The 17,241-nt window shown below is 42.4% G+C and overlaps 1 protein-coding gene across 3 annotated transcripts; it reads right to left on the reverse strand.

Annotated features, from left to right (window-relative positions):
• Window positions 1-94: 94 nt before the first annotated feature.
• Window positions 95-14,545, reverse strand: LOC142414857 (beta-1,4-galactosyltransferase 3-like). Of its 3 annotated transcripts, none has more exons than XM_075512649.1 (7): window positions 14,193-14,545; window positions 13,607-14,069; window positions 6,460-6,695; window positions 5,379-5,569; window positions 4,688-4,810; window positions 1,773-1,877; window positions 95-797 (listed from the first exon to the last, which is right to left on the reverse strand). In XM_075512649.1, exons 2-7 carry the CDS (start codon window positions 13,842-13,844, stop codon window positions 656-658), a joined length of 1,035 nt encoding a protein of 344 aa, XP_075368764.1. In that variant the 5' UTR covers window positions 13,845-14,069; window positions 14,193-14,545; the 3' UTR covers window positions 95-655. The 3 variants fall into 3 exon arrangements, with proteins under 3 accessions (XP_075368764.1, XP_075368773.1, XP_075368753.1); XM_075512658.1 differs by having other exon boundaries at window positions 14,437-14,487; XM_075512638.1 differs by having other exon boundaries at window positions 13,607-14,545.
• Between the last annotated feature and the right edge of the window lie 2,696 nt (window positions 14,546-17,241).

Genomic DNA, 17,241 nt, shown 5'->3' on the forward strand with positions numbered 1-17,241 from the left:
TCAGCCTGAATGAATTACAAGTACAATAAAAACACTTAAACAGTGATGGATCAGGTCAGAAAAAAGCAAAGACTTAAGCTCTAGTTTTGTCTGGTATCAGGGCAACTTTGTCCTTTATTACAGTCTTATTAAATATTCTAGAATATACATAACTCAATTTATTTTACTCAAATTCACAAAAGATATTTACAGAACTGTAACTGGCTTCAACACTTCCTCAAAATACAGCACTTCAGAGGCCTGTCTGACAGAATGGCTTGCATCCCAATTAAATGCTTAAGTATGAAGCAGGACAGAGCTATCCACCTATGGAACAAAGGTTTTCCAGAAAACTTGGGTCAACTTACTGTCAATGAGACCTTGATCCCCAAGGCCTGAGGGCTGGGAGGTGGGTCTGGCTCAGTAGTTAGTTTTACAGTGCTTTGACAGTTTTTACAGTAAGCCACAGCCTGTTTATTAGTTATCATACCTTTTTCTGAAGCCTTTTCTTCTAAATCTTAAACAGTCAGAAGAAAAGTGAAATGCATGAAAGACAAAAGGATTAGTCTCAGGTGGCACAGACTCCACACCACAACAGGAGGTAGAGGCTGAATGCCCATGGCAGGGCTCATGGGCTCTGCCATGCTGAGCCCAAACTGCTTTTATTTTCATTTTCTTAAGAAAATGGGGGAACATATCCAATGTCCACAGTGATATTGGTATAAAGAGGATGCTTTGTCCTGGAAAGGAGCTTGAACTCTAATGAATTCATTCCATCATCCTTCCATGTTTTTCTAGTATTGTGTCGGGAAGTAGGCCTGAAGAAGGAAAAATACCTGCAGTTAGAAGAACAAAGGTGTCATTTGCAGCTGAAGCTGCAGAAGAAACAGACTTCCAGAGGGGGCAAGGGCTTAGCAGATGAAAGCTGCTAGCAGAAAAGCCCCAAGAAAATTCTTCTCAGATAATACAGACTAGAGAGAAAAGGCATTTTATAAGACTAAACAGATTAGAGTAAATTCATACTGAGTATTCCAAACAAGGAGGACAACTTGGACTGGAACCTAATCAGATAGGGAGACCAGTGAGGTGGCAACTACAAGAAACTGGCAGCAGCTTAGAGAGACCTGGGAGTGCAACAGAGGCTTGCAGCAATACTGTACACAGGCTGCTGTAGGTAGGTTTTAAGACAGAGTTGTTATGGAAGCCTTGAGTTTTGAGATGACAGAGGGAAGTCTGCACTGCTGGTATGAGAAGCCTCCACCGCACTTGACCCAACACCCTCCTCCAGCTCTTATATGTAAAACTGGGTCTTTGCTAAGGTATCTCATAGCACCTTCCTCATGTCTTCCAACTAGAATGCTGCTTTCCAGTATTCTAATGGCACATTGTACATCCACACAGATTGAAGAGCAAGTTTTTATTATAGGGAAGTTAAAACAAAGTGCCTTTTCAAACTGAACTCTCCCTGTTTACAAGACAGGCAGTATTTTTTTTTGCAAAGTTTTATTCCCTGAATAATTTGATGCTTAAGTCTGATACATGTTAGCTTCCTAGCTAGCAAGTGTCCTTAACAACAGGAAAAACCCTTCAAATGCAGAGACAGGAGCAGAATGAGTCAGTTGAAACTGACTGGGAGCCTTCTTTGAATAGCCACATTAAAGCAGAAAAACAAGCAGTGGCATTAGGTATACTTACTGCCTGTTCTGAGGAAGATGACAATAACAGTCAACCTGCCACAAGGCAAGGAGTAGCCTCCTAACTGCCTATCCATCCCCCCCACCCCAAACAATTACCTTTGCCAAGGCTCTTGTGTCTCTGTCTCTTCAGTGTAGTCCATCACTTTGTAGCGTCCAAGGTGAGGTGATGTCCGGACTATTTTCATTCCTGCTAACAAAATCCTTTAAAAACAACAAAATGTTTGCTTAGGCATAAAGATGCCATTTCTAGGCTTAGTTACAGGGAAGTTCAAAGTCAGAGATGATTTTCAGTGTTAATGCAATCATATATGTAGAAGCTGAAGGGAGCAAGTTTAATGCCACAGTGCAACATTATCTTCTCTAGCAGGTTCTAACCAGGCTTGGGCTAGAAAGCTCCCAGCTGCAGTGTGCTTAGACAGGGTACAAAGAGGATTATAGCAAGCAGGGAATGAACAACAGAGCAATTCCCATGAATCTGACAATTGAGCATTATTTTCACTTCCTTGTAAGAGGAGAGCTTTTACTGCCTTTTATCACCTAAACTTTAAAAAAAAACCAACCAAACAAAACAAAACACCACACCAAACCCCAAACTTGCAGTTTCTGAAAGGAAGCCAGTCCTGAGTTTCAGGTCCAGATTAAGCCTCTCTCTGTTCTTTGAGAAGTGCCATTCATTCAGATGGCCTGATTAGAGGACTGGCTTCATAAAAGATTAGTGATAAACACAGGCGCCAGACAAACAAGTGTGAGCTGCTCAGCTGCAGGACAGTTAGGTAAGAAAAAAAGCAAACTGAAGGCTCAGAATTCCAGAAGAGAGCTCCTAAAACCAGCATTTTGGGTGACTTTCAAGCAACCCATTCCTGATGGCATCTATGTTAGTTTACCAATAAAACATGCCTGTAATAGTGCTAGCAAACCTCCATTATGACAGGGCAGCTCTTACACAGAGAAAATTCCTGTGAATGTAAGAATGAATGTTTACTCAATTGGGGTTATTTAACTGGCATGTTTGCAACATTTGATTGCCTTCTGTTGAAATCTGGTACAGCAGCAAGCTGCACTGAAGCAGGAATGTTATAAAGCTGAAAGAGGCTACAGAACTGAAAATATTTGTTAGTCTCAAACCATCAAATGATTACAACACTTTGTTGATAGTATGACATACTGTTATTTCAGACAAGGTTCCTTGTTGTCTGAACATAAGCTTATGGCACATTCCATCAAAGAGGCAAGAGAAAGCAACCACACTAAACTGGGTTTGCTGTTACGGTTTTTGCATTGCAAAATTAAACTAAAACCATAATATGAAACAGTTAATACATTCATTTACTGTTAAGAAGAACCCAACAGACTTTCCTGTAGTTGACAATGTTACCACATAAGTGGTTCCAATTAGAGTAGTGCTTTCTTCTAATAAAAGGTAGATCCTGGTGTTTCCTAGGACTAATATTATAGAGTACTGCAGTCTGCCAACTGTAAGTAGGAGCCAGCATGTTTTTTCACTAACTCTGCTTTAATAAGCAGTATCCCAGCAAAAAATCTTTACAAAGGACTTTTTTTTTTTTTTGACATTTCAATGTCTGGTTTCAAATACTAATTAATTTTGCTGCTACATGGTAAGTGCTTGAGCACCTCCTAAAATCCAAATCCCAGTAGGTGCATCAAGCTGGCCCTTCAAAACCAGCCAGCTCATTCCTAACTTCCACAGGTTGAGACTTCAGTATGTGAATAAATCATTAACAGGCACTGTCCATGGCTTCCACATACCTATGGGCCAGAACATTGCTAATCATTAGTGTTAAGTTTTCAGAGAAACAACACATGATTTACTTCCCTTCAAGAGAGGGCTATTTTGGGATCTACATAACCTACTTGCCTTAAGAGATTCCTGTAAGGAAGTACACTCCTATGCATAACTGGCATGACTCTCTACCACTGCTACTGAAAACCACATTAGATGCCTAAGCTGTACTAAGAACAGTTGAATAGACCCAGCATTGTAGTGTTTGATGTAAAGACCTATTTTCCTGGCACTCCATTCCTTTAGTAAATGTTGAATCTCTAAACAATCATACACCCTTTTAGTTAGCTTTGTCTGAAAGGAAAAGGAGGAATTCTATGTTAGAAAATCTGACTCTCAGTTCCCAGAAGAATACTGCTTTGTGAAAACTCCTACAGTCCTCAAACAGAACATTCCACTGAAACTGTGTAACTTGTCACACTGTGCAAGACCAAAACACACACAAGGCCTTTATTGTCAGTTTAGTTTTATAAACTCCCCATGAGCTTGCCTCAGTGCAGGATGATGAAGGTGCACAGTGCAATGACAAAGCTGAATAAAGAAGCTACAGCCATGATTTCGTACTTGAAGAATTTGCATTAGGCAGAGTACCTGGAACTTAACTCATTGTATTCACTTCTATAGCATGCTGCTGCCATGGCAACTAAAGTACAAGAAAAAACATCAGATCTTGCTGTCAATGACTCACAATAGCACACAGGCTTCTCCATCACCCAGCACTGAAGAGAGAAGTTAGAATTCCTTGTGTTCCTTAATTCCAAGTATTGGTGATTAGATAATACTTGGAGCAACCTAGATGCCCAACATAACTTAAATTCCCAGCTGTCTGAGAATTAGTAAGTACCTTCTTGGTTTTCTTATCCATCAAGCTTGCAGATTCCTTCCTTTGCTTGGGGCTGTTCATGTCAATGGAGTCACCTGTCAACTCCTGGTGGTTATAACCCCTTGGATGCACTCCAGAGCGACTGAAGGCAAGACATTCTGCCCTCCAGAGTCTGAGGAAAGCTTTGTCCTCTCAGCACACAATGATTGGATTCATAGATTCTGAGCATCTTCTGACATTAACTATTCCCCATGCCAACAGCATTTTGGATTATAATGATACTGCAAGCATGTTAAGGAACAATATCTTAGTTCCTTTCTTAAGGTAATGCTACATGTTTCACTAGCCAGCTTGGTTCTATTTTAAGCCTGTCCTGTGCGTTAGTACCTTGCAGCAATGTCGTCATTTTCACCACCACTGCCCCAGTATGTATTTGGAAACCCATTCATCTTCATGTAATGTTCTGGAGTCAGAGCAGATACACCCCCAAAAAAGGACTTATATGGCAGACTAAAAGAGAAAGAAAAAAAAAAAGCATCAATATTGAAGGCTAATACAAGTCCTCCACAAACTGACAACGTGATCCAAGTCACACATGTATTAATCACATACCTTACAGACACTGTCATAACAATGCCAAAACCCAAATAGCAAAACCACTGTAATTCCAATCATGTTCCATTCTCCCACCACCACCACCACCCCCCCCCAGAAGACCAAAGTAAAGCTGGTTTTGAAATTCACATCTTGGGTTAGTTCAAAATACCTGCATCCTATCACACATCTTCCATATGATCCAGTAATTCCCACCCTATACTTCTATTCTGGAAAGAAAAGCAAACAGAAATCTGCCAGTCATTTGCCAATCTGAGCTAACAGTGGAACAGGGAACTGCAGGCAAGGAACTGTTCAAGATTGCATGCTTGGGTCAAGAATACCCTTTTCTGGGGATGTTGCTAGTGCAAAACTAACAAACAGAAAACCTCTTAAAGGTTGTATCTTTCACTGTCCCCATCCATACTTTCTATACAGAAAGTGAACCAATTAGGATACATCCAAAGCAAATGGAGGCACTTACGTGTACTGAAACTTATCCATGGCACTAGCCATATGCTTGGGATAGTATTCATCGCAAACATAGAGATTATAATCATTCTCGGGTACTAGGTCCACATCGTGCAGGAGAAGGCAGTCCCAGTCTTCATCCTTCAGGGCTTCCCGGACACCAACATTAAGCAGCTTTGCTCGGTTAAACGTACCATTCCCCACCTGGAAAAGAAAACCTACATTTCTTCACCAAAACAACAAAGAGGCTAACTCAATTAAAATTTATGTTAGTAAAAAAGCCTTATTCAATTGAATGACACTGGAATGAATCAATACTGGCTGCAAATTTCTTGCCCCAGACTCTGAAAACTTCACCCATTCTCTTCACAAAATTGTCAGCAATTGTAAGCTTTGCTGTGTCAGGGGCTATATACTGTGGGCACCTGAAGAAGGCTGACTTTTAAGAGACCAGGAAGTCAATCCTCAGGTGTACATCTGCACATCAACACTTTTGCCCTGACTACTGCTTATTAAAGCTTAGAAATGAGAAAATAGATCTTGGTCAAACAAAAAAGCTTCTTCTCTCTCCCAGTCAACTACCAGTTTTAATTAACGAATCCAAAACTTGCTCCCTCACCACTGATCTTTTGCAACACCCAGTCTATGTCAGTTAAAAATGGCTGTTCGACATACATAGGCTGCCCCACAGCAGGGTCAAGCCAGATGTTTTTATTTGATACAGACTAAAAATATCCAACTTCACTTTAGCTTTTAGTCTCAACAGCCTTGCTCAGTAGCCGCACTGACAAGCTACAGACAAACCACGTTCAACTCCTGAACAGCTGAAAATACAAATTACCATTTAATGACAACTTTATCTCTCTAGAAGATAAAAAAGCAGAACAAATCAATAGCAGAATGATGATCTTGACAAGTGGTATGATAATTCAATCATTAGCAGCCATGGAGATGGGACAGAATATAACTGACCTGCTCTAAACCCATGCATAAAACTGTACTTCCATGTTAGAAGAGTCACATTTCTTGGTCAGAACCTAACCCTTACCTGGGAAGCTCAGCTACACCACCAGGCACATCTGATTTAGATTTACCTGCTGAATCAAGTAGATACTGTAACTGAGCTGCTGGCGCTGCAGGAAAGGATGAATATAGTAGAGAAGATGGTGAAGGTACTTCTCCTGGTTCCTGTAGGCTACAAGGATGGCTGATTTGTAGCGGGCCAAGCAGTGAGGTGGCCTGTAGCGGCCACCAGACTGAACAAAAGGATTTTTTTTGATGATCATTCTTTCACTAGGGAGCACCCTGAAGGTGATGGTTAACGGACCAACTGTAAGGAGAGACAAAAAAAAAAAAAAAAAAAAAAAAATCAGTGATGTTTCTCAACCTTCATTCAAACCTATCAGATTAGCTGCATACGTTCACCATTTAAGACACCAGCCCTACCCTAGCACAGAACAGTTAACACCACCATGCACGTGTGCCCACATGATTAATTCCACCACTGCCTGCTGGTCACCTCCCCACAGCTCCACACTGAGGGGTGCTGGGCTCAGCACCAGGCCAGCAGGCAACCTGCCAGAGAGGCATCCCAAGTCCCGGCACAGCCAGCAAGCCTCACTGGGCTCTTGCACAGCTTGCTTTTTCCTGGTATTGGCTCCCTACTACACAAGCAAACCTTCTGTCTTGTGTTGCTTAGATGGTATCCTTGAATAAATGTATTCACTGTAAGAATAGTGTTGAAAATGAATCAAGATGAACAGACATATCTGCTTTTGCTACCCATATGGAAAAAGTCTCTAAGCCTCTTTCAGAGGAGATTCAAGGACAAAGATGTCCAAAAGGATATTCAGCAGGTTGAGGGAGAAATAGTTTAAAGCCTGAATGAATACAAACACTTGACAAAATGTTAGCTTTATCATAAAAAAAGTTTCAAGTTCAATTTGATGTTATAATCACATGCCACAAGGGCATGTGATACACAGTGATAAACAGGCAGTACTTCAAAATTTTGGGAGAAGCAGATGACAGAACTGAGAAGGAAGAAGAGAGATGTTACATCTTCAGGAAGAGGAGCAGGATAGCAAAAGAAACTACATGTGATAGTTCCTCTACTCAGCACCTCGATTTTAACTGCAAAACATACCCAGTATGTTTAACAGTTTTTACCTAATTAAAAAAAAAAAATTCTGCATTTTTATCTGAATTCTTCCATTCTTCAGATGGAAAAAGCTTGACCAGTCACAAGTAAGAAAGAATCAATATAAAGTGTCAATCACCATTTTAACATAAGTCTCATACTGTAACAATATGAACAAGCAAATTCTACAATTATTTAAATGCCTGTCCTTCTGGGTAGTGAGAAAAGGTTCCAGAACCAGCAGAAGAGTTATATTTATACACAAACCAGTGTGTCTTAATGGTTTCCAACCCCTATCAACTTCTAAGGAAATAAAGCACAAATGCAGAACAAGATTAAAATCTATTACTTAAATGAACTAGGAAGAAACCTTTACCTAAATCACAGTTAAAAGCTGACAATTTCAAATGACAACAATTCTCTGCAGGCCATGCTACCCAAAGACAAAATACTTTTTTGCACCAGAAGCCTGTGAGGCAAGTTGTTGGGTTTTGTCTTGTTTTGGTTTTTAAATAGCTATAAATTTTTCTTTTCCTTCCAAGCTCATAGTTAATCCTATGGCTGTCTTAAAGCAAGTTTTCAGCATCTTGTAAGTCAGACTCCTTCTTAAACCACTGAAATAAATTATCTCAAAACACTTCTGATAGTGAAGCCTGAGAGAGAAAGCACAAATATTTAGGCCTGGTGTTCAGTAGCTTTCATTTGAGCAGGGAAAGGTATGGGTGTGACTCAAGTCTAATTAAGTATAAGGAGGTGAGTCCAGAAGATACTTCTTCCAGCCCATCCTACGTTCAAGTCTCTGCTACAATTCTAACGAAAAATTTGAGCCTGTGTCACCCACATCCTGTTTAACTGACACAGAAGGAAGCAACATCCCTCCACTGTTTTGTTTGGTTTCTTTGAGCACTAACAAGGCTTAGGGACTAAATTTGGCATAAGGTTCAAGCTGTCCATTCAGAACTGGGAAATATTTTGCTAGTATGTGGAAGCTGGTATACCCCATATTCCTGATGGGCAAACCTGTACTCGGTAAGTGTCTCCTTTTCCTCCTCAAGGCACACACATAATGGCATTTCCTGAAGGTCAGTCTGAACAGCCCCCAATCTCATTCCTCACACTGTCAAAAAGGTCTAGCTGCTGTGGATCCTGTTTCATGGTTTGTTTTTGTTGGTTGGTTGTTTTTTGTTTGTTTTTAAAAGGAAAACCTGAATTTTGCTTGTCAGCAAGATCTTGCAATAGCTGACCCCCAGGTATCACTTTTCAATCCTTCCCTAAGTATCTAAAACGCAGGGGGAATTTGATTTTGACTGTGTTACCCTTAGTAGGAACCTGGAGTACATTGCCATACCTTTGTACCTGAAACAGAAGAGTAGTTCTTCAGAGAATCATGCTGTGGGCCCATGAATCTAGGCCACATTTATTGTTAAGATTTTATGATGTTATTACCTACTTCTACACAGACAGTTTCCTGTTCTGCCTTTAAGACCACCACCATGAGTCCACCGTTGTTTTTAACCTGTAATTTATGTTGCTTTTTAGATTTATGAACTCCCTGATTACCAGATCTTTTAACTAAAGCACCATTAACCACTGATTTGATGACAACTGGAGCTTGCTAAAGAAATGTTATATTCAGATTGGATTTCAACTCCAGATCATTGCTCCAAGGAAAATATAAGAAAGGGAATTAATCCCTTTTGTTCTCCCACAAAGGCAGGGTTTTGTTTTCTATAATATAATCAGGGCTCTTTGTATTGCAGAGTAAGATTCTGTAGCAATAATCCTTAAATCCCAAAAAATAAATTTGGACATAAAGGTATGAGTAAGACAATGTGCAACAGTTTCACTCCTGTTGTCTCCTTCGATACCCAAGCATATGATTCATCAGGGTAATATCTGCGTTTTTCAAGATGTCATGTTCTCCTGAGCTGCCTGGCTCCATACCTCAAACAACTGGGTTCAGAAACTCAATCTAGGAAGGACAGAAAACACAAGGAAACACAAAAAAAGAAGTTAGTCTGTGACTTATATCCCCAAAACCTCTGGCTGTCCTATACTCCTTGGCTATAAACTAAATTCTGGCTTTCAGGTCTCCTTCCTGCCCAAACTAACAAAAGGCTAATGCACTGTAATCCAATTAAATCCGAGATGTGAACAGAGCAGTTGCAGGCTGGTCAAAATAGGGAAAAATAAAACTGCTAAAGCGCAGCTTTGGGAAAGGAAGAAAAGCCCATCTTAGACATGCTAGAAAGCACAGGATCCCAATTCAGACAAGGTACAGAATCAACACCTTGAAGTGTCCAAGCAATTTCTCCATAGCCTGATTCCTAAGCTCTTTCTGTGCCTGTACCGTAACACAGAGAGTGTTTAATTAATATGAAACTTTAGTGTGTAGAGTTAAAACTCACAATTCCCTGTCTGTATTGTTAGCTGGTGCCAATGGCAGCATACTCCCTGCTTGCTTTACTTTCTAGGCAACGCATTTGACTAGCGGGGGGTCTATTGATTTTGACCAGATCTATCCCATCTTAAGAAAGAAACTACATGACTTCCAAACTCCTTGCTACACATTTAGAGTTAGCAGCTATAATTACTGAGTTCAACAAGAATAAGCAGAACTTACACAAGCTAAACAAACAGGAACAGTAGCATGGATGAATACCTCACTGAGAAAGTGCAGCACCACACACTACATGAATTTATTTGTATAAATAAATTTGTCATGTTTGTATAATTCTACCACTGTTTGAATGAAAGAAAAACAAAAAAGCAGACCAACAGCCTTAATGTACACACCAGTTTCTAAGGTCAGAATACAAGGCTGCCTCAACTGCAGCTGAAAATAAATCTCAGCATTACCACCTTTTTACCTCTCTTTAAATCCAAGAGAAGAAACTCTAGTAGGAGAGCATCCATTAGGAAATGCAGCAGGAGCTACTCATTACCACAACAGATGGTCACACACATGAAAAGGTTATGACAGATGGGATTGAAAGGGAGTAACTACTATAAGAAGGGCTTGGAAAAAAATTCTTCCATAGCACGAGCATATTTAAAACAGCAGAGTTACAGACAGAACTTTCAACTATTAAAGTCCTGAAGGGCCAAACAAACTTGTTCAGCACAAACCATGCATGAAGTAAGGTACCTCTTTAAAAAAAAAAAAAAACAAAACAAAAAAAAACAAAAAAAAACCACAAAACCAACCAACCTGAGTCTGCTAGCATCAAGCTGCTTCCTGGTAAGAGAAAAAGATGAACTGAAACAAACAACACATCTTGCATGCAATGTGAGAAAGTCAGATTTTGAATTTAAATGCTATTTCGTTATGTTTGAATAAGCATAACTCTAGCATATAAACACTTTGCTTTTTCCAAAAACAAAGGGGGAAACAGACAACTGGTTATTTGTGTAGAAACTTTAACCGTTAAGGGAACTTGAGTAATTTATTCACAATATTAATGAAGACACTGAATATCTAGCAAAATGCTTTTCAAGTTGTCAGTCACAAAAGGTTCAACAGACACCCCTAAGCGCTAAAAAAGTAACATTAATCACCAAGAGCCTAAGTCCTCCAACGCAGAGATGTTTAGCAATTATACTTGAATTCTTATTCCACAGCCCTGGAAGAACCAAGATGCTGTAGATTCAGGAGGTAGGAAAAAGACAGATGAGCTGCAAGCTGATCTTACATTCAAACAGTTATCAAGATGATCTACTATATACGTAAGTGGAAAAAGTGCTGCACTTCATAAAAGCCCTGATGCAGAAACCATTTAAGCCATTTGGCATTCTTCCAGTTACTTCAACACGCTTTGGATTGGACACAGTGACTTATTACCAGCTCTGAATTGGAGACTGGAGCCCTCAAGAATTGATTTGAAATCTCATTTAATGGCATTTATGAAATTAATATTAAAAGGCATCATTCTCTCTGATATAACGCTTCCAAGAGAGATCAGTCCCATGAGGGAAGATGATAACCAATGAAGACATTTATGAAGTATTTAAATATCTATTCATATGTGCCCATTACATACAAAACAAAGGGCAAGTACCTTGTAGAGTAGCATGCATTTCTTGGAGGAGAAAAAAACCGAAAACACCCAGAAGAGGCTGGCATATAGTAATACCAGAAGGAATAATTTACTTCTTATATTTAAAGGGAAATATCACCAAGTAAAATTTAAGTCGTAGCAAAGTGCTCATTTTTCTTAAGCTAAATCTGTATCACTGCTCCAAGTGATTTGTGTTTCATAGCAACAATGCTTCATATGCTCAACTCCAATTTTTTATGCAGCAAAACTTCCACAATTACTTTGCCTCGTATTTTTTTTCTCCCAGTGAACTTCACTGTTTGTTTCTGTCTATAACGAACATTATGTTTTCGTTTTAGCTCTCAAGTACCACTCTGTTCTCAGCACTCTGAGGGGTGGGCAGAAGAAGAGGTTTTAAAAAGATTTCACAGCTCCAGAGCATTATTAGTGTAATTTTACTCTGTATCTGCCTCTTCCATATACATTACTACTCTTGCTTATCTGATGGTTTGCAGGCAAGCTACACAGAATTGCACCTAAGTTTGTTTGGGGTTTTGGTTTTGTTTTTTTTTTTTGAGACCAAAACTTTCTCATTTGACTCTTTTCAGGACAGCGGATTCTCATCAGTAGCGGAGACAAGCAGGGTGCAGGCATGTTTCTGCTGTGCTATTTCAAATAAACAATTAAGTTGGAAACACAGAATTGTAGCTTCCCAAAATAACTGATAGGCTGTAGCTAGTGATGAACAGAGACTGCGCTAAGACCATTACAGCTTGGCACTTGTGTAAAAAGGCTCTGTACTATTAGTATTTCAGTATTTACTTAGTAGAGCTGTTTCCAAGGGAAATGCCGAAGCATATACCCAAAAGTTATCATACAACTTCATCATATATACTGCATATATTTCATTTAACTTCAGCAACAGAGGAAGGAAGAAAACTTCCCAAAAGAACAAGCATCATGATGAAGACTGCAGTCTAAAAAGGGTCATCCAAAGCATCCCACCAGAGTTCTGTAACCTCAGTAAGCAACTTGACACAAGCACAACCACAGCACTAGCTTTCAACAATACTTCCACCTGTGAACCAAGGTCAGCCATTTGCTCTTACTGTGCTCCACATGCGGTCATCAGCTTTCCTAGAACAGCAGGGCAACTACTAAGTAGTAGTGCTCCCAGACTAGTTATATGCAAAACTTAGACATGCAGAAACCTGTGCAGTACGGAAAACCAGACAAGGGTAACTTACTACACAGTACCCTAAGAAGTAGGCATCCCCAAAACAGCTGTAAGTGCATGCTTACAGAACTCATCCATTCTTGGCTGGCTGAGTAGAACTGATTCACTATTACCAGAGATGCACCACTTTACTACCAACAAACTTGCTTTATGGGTTTGACTTTGTATTTACTTAAAGTTTCTCAACTGTTGTAGTAGTGCAGTAGCTAGATTAATACTGCCTCTCGGATCAGCTCTAATTTGGTCCTCGTGTAAATACAAACTAACCTGTGACCATTTAAGTCTAAAGGAGAAGTTTCTACGTCTAAAGGCCATAACAATCATAGGCCAAAAAGATCACCATGAAAAGCAAGATGCCAAGCTACATTCTCATACAAACAATATTTAAAGCCAACTTCATCAATTTATATTGAACTACAGGCTTGATATAAGGCTGAGACAAAGAACCCAGGAGTTACAGTGAGTCAGAGGTCAAAATTACGCAGTTACCAAATTACAATCATTGCCACATTTTATACCGGACCACCAAGAAAAAAAAAGTGTTACTAACTCGGTATTAACACCATGCACTGTTTTCATTCTTGTTCTACAATCTCTATGTAGCCAAATCCTTAATATTTAAAGTTTTTAGATCAGTAAAATATTTTTCCTCATGTAACCAATAAAAATGAGTTAATTAACACAAGAAAGTTTTGTCAGTGTAAGTATTACATCAGTATACCACTTTTGAAGTGGAAAAGTTTGAAATATATAACTTACACTTACAAAGCGTTTGGCGTTATCACATACCAAAACAGCTACTTCAAACACTACCAGTTTATACCTACCAAATATTGGTGACTGCACTGAGCAGTACGGCATAGCTTCTTCGTTAGGAGCTTGGGTAAACAAGCTGAGGTTTGTATACACATCATGAGTTTTTGAGTAATCCAGAATCTGATGCGAGTTTAAAAACCCACGAAACACATTTGAAGGTCCACCTCCGTAGAGTATCAAGATAAATATTGCTTGGAAGACAAACAGAAACAGCAGAAAGCAAGGATTTTCGACACGAGAGAGGGACATAGTTTTTAGCCCATGCTCTGGAATCAGACCGGCGAGGAGTTTTAACTGCTTTCCACGAGCTGCCGTTCTACGTTCAGGGCTACATCACTGTGCACGGAAGACCTCCTCCTCCTCCTCTTCCTCTTGTTCAAACTTTCTGAGGCGGCAGCCTGCTCTTCTAGCACGGCTTCGTCAGGACGCTTTGAGCCAAACCACCGCTTCCCGCTACAAGCTCTGCAAGCTGGACTGAAGGAGAGAAAAAGCCGTTCAAACCCACGCAGAGCATAAGAGCCACGGGGGTAGCGGCACCTGAGCCCAGCAGGCAGCAGCACAGGCGCAGCGGCCGCCCTCCCACACCCTTACGCCTACCCGCGCGGGACAGGTTCTCTGAGGCAGAGGCAAGCGCGGGAAGCACGCCCGGGACGCTCGGGAGAGGACCGCCCGGCCTCACGCCCGGAGGCAGAGCGGCACACGGCAGGGCCGGACGGCGCGGCGGGACGGCCCACACGCGGTGGGGCGGGGCAGGCTCGCCTGTAACCCCCGCAGAGGCTCCCAGCAGCCCGGCCTTCCCCCGCTCCGGCCCAGCCCGGGATGAGGAAGGGAGCGGGCTCACCCCGCCGCGGAGCGAGCGGACGACAGCGACGCCGGCGCGGCCGTTTCCGCGCAGCCGCCACCGCGGCCGTGCCTGGCGCCTGCCGTTTGCATGCGGAGGAGCCCGCGCGCACCCCCTCCCGCCTTCTGGCGAGACTACAGCTCCCAGCATGCAAAGCGGGGCAGGGCGGAGCCCGGCCCGGCTGTGCCACCGCGCGGCATGCTGGGAGATGTAGTCCCCGGCCTCCCTCAGCGGCCCTCAGCCGGGGTGGCCGCCGCATAACGGCCGAGTAGCGGCGCTGTGGGGCGGAGGGCGGCTGCTGAGGTGTACCGCGGCTCGTCTCCTCTTTCAACCCACAGCCGCTGTCCCGACTCTGAATTGCTTATTGAACTGAGCAGAGAGAGATAAACTGAAATGAATACACTACTCTCTACTTATGCCTGACGGGACTACAGCAGTATAGCCTCCACAGCGAGGGACCTCCTGTCACGGCCTCACTGTCCATAAAAATTGTGGCTTTTACACCCATCTCTTTAGTGGCTGATTTCTGCACGAGATGGGGCTTACCAGGTTGTGCTGTCAGTCTGCCTGCCTGCTCTCATAACTGCTTCTTAACACGTTGCCCATTTTCACTTAAATTTGGCAGAGGAAAAGAAGTCTTACAGATACTAAATTCCTACAAGGCTTCAAAGAAAAGTCAGTGGCTGGGTTTGCGCTGAGGAGAGTAGTAAAAGGGAAGTTTGTGCGAGCGAGAAGGGGCAGGCACCCTTAGCTCAGTCTCCTGTCCCGCTCCAAGGCGTAGCCACCGGCTGGGCAGTCATCTCCCGTGTCCTGGCCCATCAGCCAGCATGCCTGGCCCCAAACCAGGCAAAGCACGTTTGCCCTCCAAACGGGGTGGCATGGGAAAAAGATGGGGGCAGTGATAGCATTTATACAGGGAGCTGGGAGTACTCTTGCTTCAGAGCTGGACTAAGATGTAGGGGACACATCTATAGGAAACTTGACCTCAGTCGTTCTGCTGTGCAGAACAACCAGTTACTCAATTTAAGTGGATTGCTTAAGGCCTGGATGTAAATTGTCATTTCACATTTAATTTTAAATTAATTGGGTTTTAAAATAAAAAATGTATTTAACATTTCTTTTGCCTGGGCAAAGTTTTGCTTTATTGAAACCCACCTGATGATGCTCCTGCAAAGATTGCTTTTCTTGCGCACCACTGTGAGTCTCTGCCATTTACGTTCTCCCTGTGCCACTCCCCCCATGACCATGGCAAACCCACCCTGCTTATCTTCCCCTCCATAAAACAAAGAAACACTCGCTGTTCTGCTGAAAGCTCCAGCGAGTACAATGCCTCAGACAGGAAAGAATTAATCTCTGTGTCAACCATGAAACAGAGAAACCAAGATTTTCGTGGTATGACCAGGGGTTGCAGACAGCAATTGTTTTAGAGCCTGGTACTGCTTTATGCTTTATGCTTTGCTTGCGATCCTCCCTTGGGTCACAGTAGGAAATTGTGATGTAGGAACAACTTGGGAAAGGCCTGACTGCCTCCATCTGTCCCTGCCATGGAGGCAGGGAGAAGCTGGACCTGCTGGAACTGTCCTGTGCCGGCAGCTCTCTAACTTCCTGGCAGTCAGGGCTTACCTGTAAAAATCGTCACCTTGTGGCTGTTCCTGGGCACAAGAAGCAGGTCAGCTGGAAAGGCAACAGCCTACCCCAAGCTGTCTCTTTACCTGTGTGTATATATGCTCTCAAGACTGGAAAACTAACATGCAACTAGCCAGATCAACTGTCTGCAGAGGAGCCGAACAGCACATGTTTCTGTGCAGGCTGGGAGAGCTGAATGTTCAGGAACGTCTCCCTCAGGAGCCTTCCAAAACCAAATGCCATTCCTCTCCTTCCCTTCAGCCATCACCACTAAAACAGGTGGATCAGAAACAACCACGAGCCTTTTTCTCACGAGAGAGCAAGCAAGTATGGACTGGAGAGCAGAGTACAGCTCAGAACTTCATGGTGCCAGCAGGTCCGAGCCTTTTCAAGGTCACAGTGCCCCTGTTTTAAACAGAGCTGTCGAAAGCTGGGGGGTGTTTTGACTTAAAAATGAATTGGCTTGCTTAAATGCAAAAAAAAAAAAAATTTAACTGTCTCCACCGAAGCGTGGAAGACAGGTGGTGGGCATTTTAGCAACCCCTGCACACAGATTTATTGAGGGCAGTGATGGAGGAAAACAATGTGAGACTGGATCTGTAAGAAGCAGGCACCGGGCTGTCTTCACAGTCAAAGGTCTGCCTTTCTCATTTTCACACATCTGCCTGAGAAATTAAATTGAATGCATACAAAAAAAAAAAGACAAACACCATCTTCAACAGAGCTTGAAATTAAGTTTGTGCGAGAGCCTCTGGATTGTCCCAGGGGAGGGGGCTTCCCCTCCTCCAAGTGTAATTTCACCTCCAATCAGCCCCGAACGTGATGAGAGACTGAGAGAAGTACCTCCCTCTGTTTAATAAGGTTCATTCTTGCTTGCTCTTTCTGTTTCCCCTGCTTTGTCTCCTGGGGCCTGCACCAGATCCCTGTTGAAAATGCAGCAGAGTGGCTGGGAAGCTTGGCCTTGAAAATGCAGGGCCCAAGGAGGGGAGGAACGATGCGCTCATGTAACACAGTGATACCAAGCAGGGTGCTCGGGCTGCGTAGGCCAATGTTTCTTATCCACTGCCCTCCTGATGCCCGAGGTTTCTGTCAAGGGAAGAAGGAGGTAGCATTAATTCTTGTACAGGCATTGTAGAGGCTTTCAGCCACTGTAGCCAAGCAGAGCTGTCCCTCTTTTTT

The sequence above is a fragment of the Mycteria americana genome, chromosome 1, assembly GCF_035582795.1.
Source record: "Mycteria americana isolate JAX WOST 10 ecotype Jacksonville Zoo and Gardens chromosome 1, USCA_MyAme_1.0, whole genome shotgun sequence".
In the NCBI taxonomy this organism is placed as follows: Eukaryota; Metazoa; Chordata; class Aves; order Ciconiiformes; family Ciconiidae; genus Mycteria; species Mycteria americana.